Below are 15,931 nucleotides of genomic sequence, written 5' to 3'. Positions count from 1 at the left end.
AGGTCGGCGCACAGCCGTCGGCCACAACTCTCCGCGCCCTCCGCCGAACAAAGGTCGGTATTTCCTGTCGCCGTCACCGATCATCTGATATTGGCTTTCAGCACTGCACCTCGCCAAGCTCCTCCCGAGATGGATCACGGCGCCGCAGTTCTCGACCCAGCACTACGAAGCGCGGAGCCCTCTAACAACGGCAGCAATGGTATGAGCGGGACCTCTCAAGGCGCTGCCGACGCCTACCACGATGACGAATCCGTAGCCGCCGCCGCTGGAGCAAACTCCGAGGGCCAGGGCCAGGGACATCATCACCACCAGCAACACCCCGACTCCCCCGAGACGCCTCATTCGGCCCACGATGGCGAGACGCCGCAACACGATTCGATTCACGGCGGAAACCCCGACGACCCCAAGCGGCCGCGCGCATGTGAGGCATGTCGGGGTCTCAAGGTGCGATGTGAACCCGATCCGAACGATACCGAGGGCCCGTGTAAGCGGTGCAAGAAGGCAGGGAGGAACTGCGTCGTGACGATGCCGACGCGCAAGAGGCAGAAGAAGACCGACTCGAGGGTCGCGGAGCTGGAGAAGAAGATTGATGCGTTGACGGCGAGCTTGCAGGCCCGCGGAAGCTCCGCGGCGCCGGGTGCCGCGCCTGCGGTGGCGACGACGACGACGACGAGCGCGCATGCTGCCTTATCCACGCCAGGTAGGGACGAGAATCCGTATAATAAGGGTTGGGGAGGTCACGGTCTTGCGAGGGAATGGACTTCAAGTACAGTTGCTGGAACGGGGTTATCTGTGGAAGGGCTCGACCCGCAGGAGGCGCACGCGGCGGAGAAGGGGCGGTTCGACCATATTACCTTCCCGGCGCCGCCCTCAGCCGCAGCAGGGCAAAAGAGGAAACACTCAGACCGCGGAGACGATACGCCGAGCGGCAGCGATATACCGGAAGGGGGACAAATCGGGGCCAGGCCGGCGCCGCCGATCCACATGGGCAGCGACTACGCCGACGTCGTGGAGCGCGGGATCCTGAGCGCGGAGAAAGCGGCGGAACTGTTTGAGCGGTACAACACGCTCATGGCACCGCACATGCCTGCGGTGGTGTTCCCGCGGGGCGCGACGGCGGAGGAGACGAGGAGGGCGAAGCCGCTGCTGTTCCTGGCCATCATGGCGGCGTCGAGCTCCGAGAGCCCCAATGTGCAGCGGAGGCTGGTCAAGGAGCTGATGCAGATTTTCGCCGAGAAGATTATCATCACGGGCGAGAAGAGTTTGGAGATTGTGCAGGCGCTGCAGGTCGCCGTGATATGGTACTGGCCACCGGAGCACTTTGAAGAGCTCAAGTTTTACCAGCTCGTGCATATTGGCGCCGTGATGGCGCTGGATATCGGTCTGGGACGGCGCACGGCGGGCAGGAAGATGCAGATCCCTTACCAGTGGCGCAACCACCCGTTCAAGAGGGCGCCGCCTCCGGACCCGACGACGAGCGAGTGTCGGCGGGCGTGGCTGGCCGCGTATTTCTTGGCGGCGAACACCTCTATGGCGCTGCACCGGCCGAACTTGGTGCGGTGGACGAGTTTCATGGCCGAATCGATGGAGGCGCTGCAGACGAGCGCGGACGCGGCGCCGTCGGATAAGTATTTCTGTCACCTCGTGTGGACGCATCGGCTTGCCGAGGAGGTGGGGATACAGTTCTCCATGGATGACCCGGCTGTGGTGCCGAATATTACGGATTCGAGAACGCAGTATTCGCTGAGGATGCTGGAGAGGGATTTGGAGAAGTATAGTGCTTCCGTTCCCAAGGAGGAAATGCAATGTGAGTTATTGCCCCCTCTATTCATACTCACGACGGTTGTATAAGGCTGTGCGACTGACGACTATTGATGAAGCAACCCTCAAAATGTCCTTCCACGTCCTCTCGCTCTACATGCACGAAATCGCCCTCCACACCCAAATGGACGACATCCGCCCGCCATTTGACACAGCCACCCTCAAGGACGGCATGCTCACGAACCTGACCCTGACGACCTCGCACATCAACGCCTTGTCCGCCTGCCTCTCGGCCATTGACGGCATCTTCGAGGCATTTTTAGCAATGGAGGTGCCCAGCATCCGTTGCCTGCCCGTCTTCAACTTTGTCCGCGTGGCGTACGCCGTCGTGGTCCTGATCAAAATGTACTTTTCCGCTACGGCGCCCGGTTCAGAGCTGGGTAGGGTGATTGACAAGGACAACATGAAGGTGGAGTATTACCTCGACGCGCTGCTGGAAAAGTTCCGCGCCGCCGCGTCGGATGATCGGAGTCGGCCTGCGGCCAAGTTCTTGATTGTGTTGGTCATGTTGAGGAGTTGGTTCCTGAAGCAGAGTAAGGGGCTTGCGATGGGTGTTCCCGTGCCGGAAGCTGCTGCTGCCGGATTCAAGACCTCGAATTCGCAGCCCGAGACACCGGCTTCTGCTGCTGCGCAGTCGTCTTCTCGGCGGCCGGAGGCGACGCCTGCTTCCACTGCCGCCGAAGAGCAGCAGCACCAGGCGCAGCGACGGGTGTATGCGGGGCAACAGCACCCGCCGATGCAGGAGTACCCCGCCGCCAACACGCCTCTTCACCTGCTGTCAGAGATTGCCACGCAAAATGATCGTTCTGGCGGCGGCGGTGGTGGTGGCGCGACGAACAATATCCTCTGGAACCCGCCTCCATCACGCCAATCTTTCCTCTACGACCCGAGCGCCGTGACACCTACACCGATGGACGGACCTGGTTCCGGGCCGGGGACAGCGGCGTCGAGCGGTACGGCGGCGACGACAGTTGCAGGTCCGGGCGATGGAAGCGGAACAGGACCGGGAGCCGGACCCGGGCCGAATTCAGTGGCACCCTGGCTGAATCCCGTCTGGACAAACGATTTACAAGATTTCGGACTCGATCCGGGCTTCACGAATGATTTATCGCTCGAGGAGATCACGACGGGGTTCGGGACGAGTCCGGGGAGCTTGAGCAACGGGATGCGGTACGTTATGGCGCAGGACCCGTGGTTGAGCGGGATGAGCGGGCTCGGGGAGATTTTTGAGGGGATGCCTGGTGGATCTGGCCCGCCCATGTTTCCCATGTGAATGAAAACACCGGGAATGGTGTCGAATCACGGGAACGCACCTCCAGGCAAATGGCCGCTCCGCTGACCACCTGCTTCATGCGCGTACATGCGGCGGAAGCGACGGCGTTCATTCACGCTCGGGGTTTGGGATGAACCTGGCAGACGGGCTTTGCCTATCCGGCCGGGGTAATGGAGACACCCTGGGTCCGACGTCGGATTTTGCTTATACGGCTGTCACTTAGCACCGACCTCCGGGCTCTGCTTCCAGACCCCGTCTCATCCTCACCTCAACTTTCCGACAAGAAGGGGAACGGGAAGGTTCGCTCGTTTACGGAACACTCCGAAAGCGATGACAGACACCACGATACCACTGCTGACCGACCCACATCCTTTCTGGCTAAGCTTTCCAGCGACACTTCCAGACCTGCTCGGACTTGGGAATGTAAAGCAGACACACTCGGGGCCGAAACATCACACGAAGAAGCCCGTCCAACGAATCTCAACTCGTCTATACAACGCCAACCTTCATCTACATGAAACTGCCGTACTACGAGAAGACAGAATTTTAGTCACGGCCGAGGACGGATCCGGGGAACTCTGGGGAAAGAATGAGGAGCGGAGGGAATGTTGGAACACCTCGGGCTCCGCCAGGGGAAAGATGGGAAGTTTAACCTTTCTGACATTCCCCTGGGGGCCGTTTTGGAATAAGTCAGGCACAAGAGGATGAAAATTGGGGAGCAGGAGTACGTGCACTTTGCTCTGACTGGACAAGAGACGAAGTTTGCAGAACCCAGCTTCATCCAAGAGGCTTCATCCATCTCTCTTGGAAGGTGAAAAAGCAGTGTCCTGAGGGGATGGGCGGATGGAAACAGAGAGGAATCGGAGTCGAGGGTCGCTCGCTACAGCACAAGTGAGTTTCGGGAGCTCGTGAGTGGAATTGAGTTGTGCTCTCGCAAACCATCCGATTCTACACTCCCACGAAACTCCATCACCCACCTCAGCAATGTCGTTGTATTTTTTTTTCTTTTTTTTGCATGTGCTATTTATACGAGATACCTATGTACGATGAATAGATGCTTGGGCAGGCGAACAAAAAGGATAGATTTTCTCTCAATTCTCATTCACAAAACACACATTAACTACCCTCCTCGTTACCTACCCACTTCCCTTGCCTTGACTTACAAATGGATGTGTTTGGTTGACGATGACTCTCCGTCACCCCCGGATAGGACGGGACCTGCGGTGGACTGCCAACCACGGCTTCACGTGGGGGAATGTGATGGCAGAAGCCTCCGTGGAACCAACCCGCCTCCCCGAGTCCGCCTGCTGCCCTACGGTGCCTACACGTACGTGCAAATTCGCCGCCCGCTAGTGAGACCTTGCAAGCCTGGTCCCCGGCGAATCGGAACGAGATACCGACCATCCGGAATGGAGGCCCAGTTTAATCCCACGCTGTGTCTTTCGGGGATGCCTTGGCTGCTTACCACCCGTGTCTAACAAGTTTGCTTGCCGCGACCCGAAAGGCACACATTCGCATTACATATTATCACTCACCCCTCGTATTTGGCCATGCTAGGTGAGGTCTCACTGAATGATAACATCAAGATTTTAGGTAGGGACCGCGAAACTTTCAATTCGGGTCCGAGCGTGTTTCTCATGGTAGCTAAGCTCGGCGTTCGTCGCCGACCGTTCATCCGCCTCTCGCCCGGGCTGTGTGCCCGCAACTTAACCCCTCTTCCAAGTCCGGCCTGTTGTGAACTCTGTACCTATCGCGGCCGCCTGATAAAACGCAAAATCCATGTTTCCACCCACTTCCAGTCTGTCCGGCTGTCGGTACAAGCCCGTCCTCAACCCAAAGCTTTCGCCGCGTGACAGCCAGCGATGTAACGATACCGAAGCCTTCCCCCCTCTCCGTACGCCAGACATGAATCCATGTCGAGATCTTGACACCATCAACATTCTCTGATGGGCCGCAAGCAATAGCCAGGCATGTTCTTTTCCGGACCAATCTTATTTTGGAACCCGAAATCTTGCAATTTGCGATTGTCCTCCTCCATATTCCCCATGCCGTTTGTAAACTCCTCGTGAAATTGCAGTTGCATTCCGCTTCCGTGATCAAATGTGAGACAACGGTCTCATGTGCATGTGGTATGGAGCTTCCCCGCTCAGTGTGCAGCCGCAACCGGGCTGCATCACAACCAACCGAACGCCACGTGGGGTTGAGCCGATAGAAAGTGTTCCCCAGCTTGAAAAAATAGACAGGGATAAGGACGCTCAGAATCTGTGAAACGCTTGATGATCTTTTGCTCGTTTTCCATATGGCGAAAATCATGTTCTTGTAGTGAAATGCCATCTTTGATGGGGCTTATTACGATGGCATGATGGTCAACATCAGTCGTAGTAGCCGTTCCTGACGTGGGCTTCTCAGTCCATGTAGAAATCGCCCTTGAGAATGCGTTCCTGGAAGGCATCCGGCTTGGGTCGCTCGGGAGCCTTGGGCTTCATAGCAGCCGCCTGGGCGGGGGGAGCAGGCATCTCGGAGACTGATTTCTGACGATCGTGGGCGACGCCATTGCCGGGGCCGCGAGGAGGAGAGGATGAAAGACCAGAGCCGAAAGAAAAGGACGCTCGTGGTCCCTGAACAGAGCTCTCGGCGCGAGATCTAAGCTGCTCGGACCAGTTGAAACCTTGGTCTGGGCGAGAGAACACGTCAGAAGATGATCTTTGCTTGTGTGCAATGCTTGCCTGTACAGTGCTGCTAGATCGACGCCTGGCCGACGACAGAGCAGCAGCGATGGACGAAGTACTGGTCGGTGGCGTGGAACTCGCAACCGAACCAAGACCTCGTGGAGAGTGCACACTGCCACGTCTGTCGAGGGCAGCAGGAGTACTAGGCACGGGAGTGGCAGAAGCAGAGGGTAAATCATTACCGTTTGAACCCGGACTTCCACCGCCATTGCGCATGGTGCGCATTGCCTGAGCTCCAAAGCTCATTCTGCGGGTGAAGGGAGTGGCAGGTGCTGTGCGGGCGTTGGGGGGAATCTCCTCCTCGTCGATTGCATTCTCATCGATGGAGTCGTTGGAGTTGGTCGAAAGACTTCCCCGTCGGAGAGAGTTGAAAGCACTGGCACCAGTGGGCGAAGTTCCAGTGAGGCCGAGACCGGTGGTGACGGAGAGTCTCCGTCTCTGAGCGTCGCTGGTGCCAGGGAATGCACCGCCGTTGGAGGTAGAGTTGCTTCTGAAGAGACCAGCGATAGCCTGCTGGGTGACTGATCCACGTCTCTGGCGATGCATTTCGTTCGGGTTGTTCTGAGTGTTCTGGTTGGAGTTGGAGTTGTCGTTGGACATGATGGGCAAAGGAGATGGTAAGGAACGAATTGGGGGCTGTAGTATATGTAGTCGGGGATATCGGTATGTCGTGCGTCGGGTTGTGGTATGCGTTTAGGTAGTCAGAGGGTAGTCCAAGTTGTGTTTCGGAGGTGCGTCTTGCGTGGGGTGAGATCTAGAAAGAATCGAAAGAGGGATCGAACGGGGAATCGTTCGACAGGTGCGGATGTGTGGAACAGGGTGGTTATATATCGAGGTGGCCGATGGACTGATTTGGGGTGACACTAGGGGCGGGTTACAAAAGGTTGATCACAAGGGAAGGGCCAGGGATGGGATGAGCGTACCTCTGTAGTGCGCCGTGGAAAGGTGTCGATCAAGGGGTTTGCTGGCCTGGCGAGAGTCAGAAAGAGAGACTTATTCCGTCTTTGTGCTTCGTTTGTGCGTTTGTGCTGGGGGATCGACGAGGGAAGCGTCCCCTCTAAGCGGCGCTTCCTGCACAAGCAGCAAAGCGGGTTGAAGCTCTAAATTGAGTGACGTCGAAGCTTAGGGGGCAGGTCTTGGATCAGTGGCAGCACCCTAGGACGGGCCAGGTAGCAGGGGCAGAGAGTCAGGGAGGGCCAGATTGGCAGAGTAAACGGGCTAGAGGGGGATGGCTGGTTGTTCTCACTGTTCTGTATCCGTAGTGGTTTGGGTAAAACGGTGGTGTGTGCTTGCGTGTGTGTGTGCTTGGTAGTGTCGAGGTGCTTTGGTGCCGGGGGCGGGCTGCTGGCTGGTCGGCGGTTGCTGGTTGTTGAGCGGATGGCGTGGATCTGCTTGCTCAGCCAGGACAGGCAAATGATGGTGGGATGGCGGTGCGTGTGGGGAAGAGGCGAATGCGGTGTCGGATGGTCGGTCGGTCGGCGTGCGTTTGAGAGGCCGATAATAGCTTCTTGGGTTCCAAACTCGATCTTAGATAGGGGCCAAGGATTGGCCAGTCGCCAGGCTGGAATGCTCGACAAGCACACAAGCTGCTATCTCTGTGATGCCGTGGTGAATGTGTTTTATGGCTCTGTGTGGATAGAAGTGGGTTTCTGATGGGTTGCTGATGTATTGCAGTCGTGTCGTATCCGTAGTTCCGTAGAAGGGTAAAGGAGGGCAGCCAGGCAGATGAAAGAGGTTCGATGTCAACGCAAAGATCGTGATGTTGATGGAGAAGGGTTCCAGTGTGCGTCTGCCAAGTTGAATGGCATTGAGAAGACTGGAGATCAGAGGAGGCTTGTTTGATGGAGCCGCGGAAGGAACGCAGTTTACCACTTGCTCCTTCCATTGTGGCATCTGCTCCTGCCTGTCTATTCGTTCCTTTTCTCGCCCTCGCTCTCGTTCTTGCCGTTCGTACTATTCCTTGCCCTTGCAACACCAACGGCACCTGCACCTGCCTGCACCTCTGACCTGCACTGGCTGACTGGATAATGGTGGAATCGTGGAGGGAAGGAGCCACCACGAACCTTTGGAGCCAGAGATGGCCTGGAAGACCCAAAATGCCAAGTTCAGCATGGAAGATTGGCGCGGAGGCTACGGCAGCTCCCACACCCTCAGGGCCTTCCTCATCCACGATACCACAACCCCGGCTGCCTACCCAGCGCAAGCTCACAGACACACCACCCAATCATGGAAGGCATGGCCTCAGCGTTGCTTCCAGCAAAGACACTTTGGCGGCATTGCGCGGTACGTACCCGCCTTAGCGCAGTCTCTAGTGCTGGACGTGCTGGACTAAGGTAGCGCTCGCAGCCACTAGACGGCCGGGTTCTGAACCAGCCAGACCCCCGCTTGTCGACGTCACCCAATCGAATGATTTGCGGGGTAATCAAACCAGCCGCCAGAGGTGGGAAAGAGCGACGGGACGTTTGACTCTCACCTGCACCTGCACCTGCGCACTTGCACTTTTGACTTCCATTGCACTTGCGAGTTGCACCTGTCTCTGACTGCTGTGGAAGTCACGCCGGTCGTTCGTACTCTCCCACTCTTCGTACCCTGTACCATCCACACAGATGGTAGGAAGGAGCTGGGCTGCAGATGGAAGGATTTTAGCAGGGACTCAACACGGGAAAGAATGGGTCCTCTTCACGTTCTCCGGGTCTCTGTTTCTCTGTCTCTGTTTGACTGCTTATGTCTCTCCCACCTGTCTCTGTCCCGGTCACTCAATTTGTTAGGTTTGCTGATCTTTTTGGGACGCATTGGGCCGTAATTATCCCATCGTTTCCTATCTGCATTTCCTGTCTTGCTTTTTGCCATCTTTGCACATCTTCTATCCTCCTCTCTTCCTCCTTCGTGTCCTCCCCCTTGCCCCCTCCCCTCCCCCCTCGGTCTTGCATCAGAACCGACCATCTGCGGTACGTACCCCACCCCCCTTTCAACGCCCATTCAGCACCGGAACCACCACCGGGACCACCTGTGACTGCAAAGATTCCCACACAACTCTCATCTGCAGACTCAGAGACATTCTTCCACCTCGCCCGCAGTTCACCACGCATACGGTTGCACTCAGCGTATACCAAGCTCAATGCAGTCTACCTTCTGGACCACCAAGCACACACGCGGACAATAGACAGACGTCCCATCTCGCGTGCCATCGCATGCTTGCTCTCGCCACTTTGGGCCGTCTGTTGACCACCATGGGCCCATCCGCAGGCACCATCATCTGCCCATGTTTCTGCCACCTCAAACATCTCGAGCTTCGAAAAACGAACTCTGACTTCAGACCAGACGGGAAAGGCTAAGAGCTGGCTGCATCGTCTCCAGCATGTACAAGTACCAAACTTTTGTCTGCGGGAGCCATACTCGTTCAGACTACCAACCTTGATCACAGACCTGTTGTTACTCGACAAGCTCAAAGCCTATATTCTCCTCCTCTGAACCCAAGACCAAGACCCTGGAGGTCTAGGCTGCTTTGGAAGCTTTCCGATGCAAAAGTTGCCAAAGACGGTCACATCGAAATTCCCAATTCCCTCCTCTTCCGACCACATTTTCAACCCGTAGTACCTACGCTCGTGTCTCTTCGACCAACACGAGCAGCTGTCGTGTCACCATCCGGTCCTCCATCAGTCACGTTTGGTGTGTGTTGTACGTAGACTATTGACAACCAGGCTACCTTAGCTCGACATGCCGGAATTCGACGCCTCCTCCTTCTATCTTTGACTGCGTCCACTTGGCATGCAGACGGGACCTAGCAAGTACTGCCCCGGATAGACAAACCATCCGTGAGCGACTTGCACACTGCTTCAATTGCCCTCCGCCGCTTGAACCAGGATGCATTTCAGGCGGCACGCAGGATCTCAGCGACGAGAGATTGGCGAAGCAGCCTGGTCTCTCAGCCGCTGGAGACAGGGACGTGGGCAGTGGGGGTTGGTTGGATGGCGAACAGTATCCAACTCCGTACCTTACGGATACAATGTCTTCTTCAACTCGTTGATGCACCACACCCGGCTACTCGAGTCAATAAAGTGGCCGAAGCAACGAAGCAAAGAGGAGAACATGTTTCTTTCGACGCAACTTCACGACTCGCTACATCCTCTGTCTATGCACGCCTGTATCCCACGTCGAAACTCGAAGAAGAACTCTAGCACCGCACCTGGTATATCGTGGCACACATATTGGAACGTTTATCTTCTCTTTCTTCTGTTGATGCTCGACCTAGATCCCACCCCTCCCGAGCCCATCATCCCTCCCCAAGCCAACCAGAACACCGCCGACCTCCCCGAACCCTGGTTTGACCAACCCCTCTGTTCAACACTTGCCCAGACTATCCACATCCGCAGCTCCCTTCCTGACTCGTTCCTGGGATTCCCATCCGTCTTCGTCTTCAACAACGCTTGACTTGGTCTGCTTCCCCGCAAATTCCGGGTCTCAGCACCGGCGGGCCCCATTTCGCACGCGGATTTGGTCCTTGGCCAGATAGATCCCCGGCCTGCCAGATTAGCCCTCCCGCTAGCAACAGGACAACCGTGAACCGTGAACCGTTCTCTGGCCACGCAGCTGGCTTATCTTGGCAGCCAGTCCATCCTGTGCCAGCCTGCCCGGATTTTGCAACCGTCCCACGAGCCATGCGTCGTGTTGTGTCACGAGAAAGCTTAATGGTGAGAGGCTTGCTCCATTGGTGATGGCTACGTTGATCAAGGTCCAACATTTCTTTTGCCAGATAACACAGCACCGGCCACAGATTTCATTGCCACCTCTTCCGCTTGTTCGCTGCGCCAAAGCACCTGGCAAGCTACCACTGCAGGTCGCTTCCCGGAGGTCCGGCTCCGCGCCGCGGTAGTGTGAAGCTCCTGGTGGACCCTGAACTCGCGGCACAGCATCTCAACCAGCCAGCAACATGTGCAACAACGGTCATGCGCCCGCTTCTTCTCCAATTCCTGTAAGTTCTGTTACCCCGCCTTGTTTGAATCAAACTCCGAGGTGGTGGGCAAGAGTTCACTTGCAGGCCAATCTCGATGCTCTCTTATCTCTTGCTCAATTCGGGCTTCCCTGTCAGTAAGCATGGACTAGTGATGAGGGGTGACGAAATGATTGTCACCGAGGGTGATGTCAAGCGGTTGCGTAACCTCGCTAGGCTGTCAAGGAAAATGAGACCACAGAGATTGCCCAATCGTTACCGTGTGCGAGGGCATTAGTTCCCTCGAAGGAGGCCGTTGTCTCTGTTGTTATAGCTGAAGTACCCAAGCTGAGACTAGGCAATGGCAGGGTTGCAACACATCCAGGTGCCAGTCAGTCAAGCCAACTCTATTTCAATGGCGTTGGCAAGATGATCTCGCCTTAAGAAGTAGATACCTATCCTATCAACTCAGTTCCGGTTTGTAGTGAGTCCTTTCGAGGGAGTCTTGACATCCCCACTCCTCGTACACACTGTCAGATTTGACAAGGATTGGGTTGCTGATTGAGTTCATGAGTGAGGTGAGTTCAAATGGCGCTAATGAGTACATGTGTACCTACTCTTTCGAGGGAAAACAGCTAGATATATACCTATCTCACCATACTTCCCTGATATCCGTCTACAAGTAATTTCGAAACAGAGCGGAAGTTAGGGGGAAAAAACTGGAGGCGAGTTTACTGACGCAGAATGAGATAGCCAACTGCAATCTTCACAGGGGCTTGACCGGTCAGCGGGGCATGAGAAATGAGCGTTGCATGTGTGCTCTCGACCCTGTCGGCTTGAAGGAGTTCCAAAGGATAAGAGTTGGATTGATTCGGTTACGACTATACTTCATGCCACGCAGCTCTTGCACTTTGCTGATTTACAGAAAAATTGGCCTGCCTTGGTAGCTTTTGCAATGCATTATTCTAGATTGACTAAGACAGTAAGAGACAGTCGTTGCCTACTGATGTGAGCTTGGAGATCTGTCTTTATTTTGCACAGCGAACATTCGTGCCGTACGATGCAGGCTGTGATGGAATATATAGATTTAAACGTCGATTGATTCTGGTGACCATCAGTTAATGTATCTGGCCCACGACAAGCTGTTCTCGCTCTGAGATAGGTAGTTCACATGTGGACTTGTAGATCGTGCGCAGTGGAGAGATATCTACATTTTAAACGACTAAGTGTCAACCTGTACCTGCTGGCTAGAACATATGCTATCTATTAGTATTTACGTCAGCAGGGCGAGGCCTTTCGGCCGTTATGAAGCTCAAAAGTCCGGGTGTGAACTGCGTATGTGTACGGAACGAGGAGGTTGTGGGTGTAACCCACGTTGCCCACGTTGGGTGTAAGTAGAGAGGGGCGTTTGTATAACCAAGACCACATTCCAAATCCATCTTTTCTACCGTCAATAGTCTAACAATCATTGCTAGGATGCATAAAAACATGTATAGCATTTCTGCACACATGGCGTTGAGGTTATGTAGGAGTGTTAAGCTTTGACTCAAAATCGTTGTTTCGGTCCTGAAGTATTGAGCTGGGAATGATAGCATAGCTTAACTGTTCGTATGTAGTCGAATCTATGAAATACCACTTGAAACACGTTCTACTGGGTAAGACACCCCCTTTGACTATGGAATCGGCAACATCACATGCTGCCTGCCACCTAAGCAGCATCACTTTGAGCCATGATGTCCTTCATCGCCGCGAGTCGATCGCCCTTGATCTGGGCAATCTCCTCAGCCTCCGCCTTCTGCAACTTGGTCATGTACTGGGTGAACGCGTTTCCAAGCTTGAGGACCTTGTTGAAGTGGCTCGCGTCCGGCTTGACCCCCTTGTCTTCCGCCAGTGCCAACGCGCTCCTGACGCAGTTGCGGATTTGACGGCCGTTGAGGGGCTGCGAAGCCCAGGATTTGGTCACTTCGCTGCCTAGCGCCTTGCACTCGTCCCGTGAGAGAAGGGCCGGTGAGCCATCGCGGCGCTTGCGGCCGAGGTCTTGAATGAAGATCTTCCAGACTTCTTTGCGGAGGGGTTCGTCGAATTCCGGCATGCCGATTGTGATGTGGATTCTGGATTGGAAGGCTTGGTCGAAGGCGCCGATGCGGTTGCTGGTTAGGAACATGATGCCGTTGAAGTATTCCAACGTTCGGAGGAAGACTACGTTTGTAGTGAGAACTTGGTCGAGATTTTTTTAATTGAAGTTCGAAGGGAGACTTACTGGATACCAGAGCGTTCCTTTGAAGATTGTCATAGTCTCGGTCCTGCAAGAAGATGTCTGCTTCGTCTAGCAACAGGATGGCATCCCATGCTTCGGCATGATCGAAGATCTTTGACAACTTCCCCTCGAGGGTCTCGGGATCTGTCCCAAGATCTCCTGCAGTTACCATGTAAAGAGGCTTCTTGAATGATTCTGCTACGCACTCTTTTGATGCTGTGTCAAAACCCATCCTCATCAATCCGCTTGAGAACACATACCTGCGGTCAAAGTTTTGCCGACGCCTGGAGGCCCATGAAGAAGAATGACCAGGCCCTCGCCTTTGCCATCAACAAGGTCATGGAAATTGGTACTATGCGCGAGATAGGACTTGACCATGGCCCAGATGACTTCTTTGTACTCTGCTTTGAGGACTAGTCGCTTCCATGCATCGGTTGCAAATTGCACGGGCTTGAGGTCGACGACATTATACAAATCTTCATACAAGTTAGTAATATCAAATGGTATGTTGCGTATGACTACATGGACTTACTCCAAGTCTTTTCACGGATACTGAATGCAAGTACTTCGAGGGGGCAAAGCATCAGGGCCAAATCATCTGGTTTAGTCGTTGGCAGAATGCTGTCATAGTCGCTAAACCAGTTGCCCCGCATCTTTCCTACCTCTTCGAATCCGGTTTGCAAGATGACATCGTCAGAGTCGTGACCTATTCCGCGATCCTCAGTCGTCGGAGTAATGTCAGACTCTATCCCGACTCTTTTGCTCCACTTTGAGATAGCTATGCGTTTGTCGAATATGGGTGATGGAACATGTGGGAGTCGGCCTTCATCCAGGGCACTGTCGGCATTTTCGCCCACAATTACTCTCATCCCGGAAACCCCATCATGACTGTGTTCTTTGGATGTCACCAACTGTTGAAATTTCGATGTCGTGTTCATTTCCCAGTAGCTCTGGCCTCGAGTGACTGCAAGTGCCTTGACAGCCTCTAAATCCTCCATGAATCTTCCTGGCACGTAACGCAGTTTTCCGATCTCAGTTCGGCCGTGGAACCGAGCCACGGGAAAAACGCCATATTGCTTGACTAACATACCCGACTGCGGACTGTATCCCATCGACCAGCAACATAGCTGTAGTAGTCCTTGGTACATTCCAGGTGCAGCTGTGTTAACAATCGGGTAGTCAACGATGTAGCACCTGGTCTCCAGTCCCGACACCCTGTGAAAAAAGGATTCGCCAGGTTTATAAAGCATCCAGAGATCGTCATATTGAACAAGAGTGCTGTGGCTGGCCGTGTTCAGGGCCTCAAGTCTCGAACGCGCTTCATGGAAAGTTGGTCTGAGAAACTCTGGGATTGTCTTGGCAATGCCAAGATTTTGTGTTGAAGCTATAGTATTGTTGGCGGTCGTAGACTTTGACTGCGTTGTCGATGATTCCCTTTCGAGTGCGTCTAAGCGGAGGAAAAGCGACGCATACGGTGGATTGAAAACAGTCCCTCGGTCTGTCGGTCTCTCAGAAAGGGGGAACGGCTCCAGGCCTTTTAGGAAATCACTAAATTCCCACCAATCTACCTCTATTCTTTCTGGCCGGACTTTTCCAAATGCATCCACGCGATGGTAAAAAGTAACCTCTGGTATCTGGGCTGTATCGGTATGTTTCTCGTTTTTGGACGGCACGCCGACTTGTTGAACCGTTTTGAAGCGCCCCTGACGATCTCGGTATGATCGTAATGTGGCATGACCGGTTCCGACACCGAACTAATCCTTGTGAGCATATTGATTGAAGACGCATCCATGTGAACATACTTCATTGATCTCTCGCGAAGAAGCGGGAGGATCGGATTTCTTTCCACTTCTTCCCGGTGGTGTCATATCAATTTGACGGAGCTGAAGACTCATCAATCTTGCTACTTAGAATTTCCGGTGAATGTGTTATGTGCTGATCTGTGACGCTAACTCTGGATGAAATGTTAGGTCCTGAGTGCAAGGTGATGGGTCGAGTCTGAAGACCGTCATACAACGAGCTGTTGATGTCGAGAGTAAGCTTTCCAGTACGTTTCAAAATTGTCTTGGTCTCGCTTAAAATAATCAGTTCTCGGGCGAGGCTGCTATCTGCAGTAAGTTGTCAGCAGGCACTGCTTGATGTATTGCGATTACCTCAGTCAAATAAGAGCGAAATCGACTCAGTCAGTCGATTGCAGTGTGCCACGAAGCAACCTCTATAAGTATCAAGAATGGTGTTCACATGTTGAATCAGGCTTAGGGTATTAGCCATCCTGCATTTTACATCGTAAAACGCCCTATCAGGCCGCGGTCTCCATCGCCTCTTTCTACGACTCGTAATGTTCTTATTAGTATCCCTATTATAGGGTAGTTAGTTCGAACCGTAGTTAACGAAGAGATTAATTAAACTATATAAATATTTACGTAAATATAAAAAGGAGGTTCTAATTATAGGTTAGGCTAGTTATAATAATCGTAAATAGGGCCCCCAATTAGCCCCTATATAGTTAGCCGTATGCTGCGGTTAAATTAAATTTCTAATTTAATACTAACTTTCTCTTTTTTTTATTAATTTACTTATTATAATTAGAGATATAATTCGACCTCGGGCTTATTTACTAAGTCGTCCCCTTTTCCCCTTTTTTTTTACTCTTTTTATATAACTTATTTTTTTATTTATATATTAACTTTTTTATTACTTACGAATTATTCTAACCCCTTATTAAGTACTACTTTTATAAAAGTGTTAGTACCCCCCAATAGAGCAATCTACTAGGGCCGTACTATATATTACGTATTAAAGAAAACTAAGTATAATACGCTCTATACCTAATTACTAACTAAAATAGTAATTAACTAACTCGACTATTATCTCCCTTTTTAATAGCTCTTAACTTTTTACTATAGTCCTCTTAAGTTCTA

General features: G+C 53.4%; 7 protein-coding genes across 7 annotated transcripts; 3 read left to right on the top strand and 4 right to left on the bottom strand.

Annotated features, from left to right (window-relative positions):
• Positions 1 to 129: 129 nt before the first annotated feature.
• Positions 130 to 3,094, top strand: CLUP02_05209 (uncharacterized protein; the record flags this gene model as incomplete). Its single annotated transcript, XM_049284217.1, has 2 exons — positions 130 to 1,807; positions 1,881 to 3,094. The coding sequence occupies 2 exons, from the start codon at positions 130 to 132 to the stop codon at positions 3,092 to 3,094; spliced, it is 2,892 nt and encodes a 963-aa protein (XP_049141360.1).
• A 1,169-nt stretch (positions 3,095 to 4,263) lies between these two features.
• CLUP02_05208 (uncharacterized protein) lies at positions 4,264 to 4,572 on the top strand (the record flags this gene model as incomplete). The annotated part of the gene is made up of 1 exon (XM_049284216.1): positions 4,264 to 4,572. The coding sequence occupies one exon, from the start codon at positions 4,264 to 4,266 to the stop codon at positions 4,570 to 4,572; it is 309 nt and encodes a 102-aa protein (XP_049141359.1).
• Positions 4,573 to 4,765: 193 nt separating this feature from the next.
• CLUP02_05207 (uncharacterized protein) lies at positions 4,766 to 5,407 on the bottom strand (the record flags this gene model as incomplete). Its single annotated transcript, XM_049284215.1, has 1 exon — positions 4,766 to 5,407. The coding sequence occupies one exon, from the start codon at positions 5,405 to 5,407 to the stop codon at positions 4,766 to 4,768; it is 642 nt and encodes a 213-aa protein (XP_049141358.1).
• Positions 5,408 to 5,499: 92 nt separating this feature from the next.
• Positions 5,500 to 6,423, bottom strand: CLUP02_05206 (uncharacterized protein; the record flags this gene model as incomplete). Its single annotated transcript, XM_049284214.1, has 1 exon — positions 5,500 to 6,423. The coding sequence occupies one exon, from the start codon at positions 6,421 to 6,423 to the stop codon at positions 5,500 to 5,502; it is 924 nt and encodes a 307-aa protein (XP_049141357.1).
• A 101-nt stretch (positions 6,424 to 6,524) lies between these two features.
• Positions 6,525 to 7,716, bottom strand: CLUP02_05205 (uncharacterized protein; the record flags this gene model as incomplete). The annotated part of the gene is made up of 4 exons (XM_049284213.1): positions 6,525 to 6,686; positions 6,747 to 6,923; positions 6,978 to 7,327; positions 7,407 to 7,716. The coding sequence occupies 4 exons, from the start codon at positions 7,714 to 7,716 to the stop codon at positions 6,525 to 6,527; spliced, it is 999 nt and encodes a 332-aa protein (XP_049141356.1).
• A 184-nt stretch (positions 7,717 to 7,900) lies between these two features.
• CLUP02_05204 (uncharacterized protein) lies at positions 7,901 to 10,254 on the top strand (the record flags this gene model as incomplete). Its single annotated transcript, XM_049284212.1, has 8 exons — positions 7,901 to 8,106; positions 8,177 to 8,346; positions 8,430 to 8,535; positions 8,592 to 8,771; positions 8,870 to 9,087; positions 9,181 to 9,492; positions 9,609 to 9,743; positions 9,803 to 10,254. The coding sequence occupies 8 exons, from the start codon at positions 7,901 to 7,903 to the stop codon at positions 10,252 to 10,254; spliced, it is 1,779 nt and encodes a 592-aa protein (XP_049141355.1).
• Positions 10,255 to 12,461: 2,207 nt separating this feature from the next.
• Positions 12,462 to 14,878, bottom strand: CLUP02_05203 (ATPase; the record flags this gene model as incomplete). Its single annotated transcript, XM_049284211.1, has 5 exons — positions 12,462 to 12,952; positions 13,014 to 13,217; positions 13,271 to 13,486; positions 13,543 to 14,764; positions 14,813 to 14,878. 5 exons carry the CDS (start codon positions 14,876 to 14,878, stop codon positions 12,462 to 12,464), a joined length of 2,199 nt encoding a protein of 732 aa, XP_049141354.1.
• Positions 14,879 to 15,931: the final 1,053 nt, after the last annotated feature.

This window comes from Colletotrichum lupini, chromosome 3, assembly GCF_023278565.1.
Source record: "Colletotrichum lupini chromosome 3, complete sequence".
NCBI classification, from domain to species: Eukaryota; Fungi; Ascomycota; class Sordariomycetes; order Glomerellales; family Glomerellaceae; genus Colletotrichum; species Colletotrichum lupini.
This window is presented reverse-complemented; position numbering and strand designations above follow the sequence as displayed.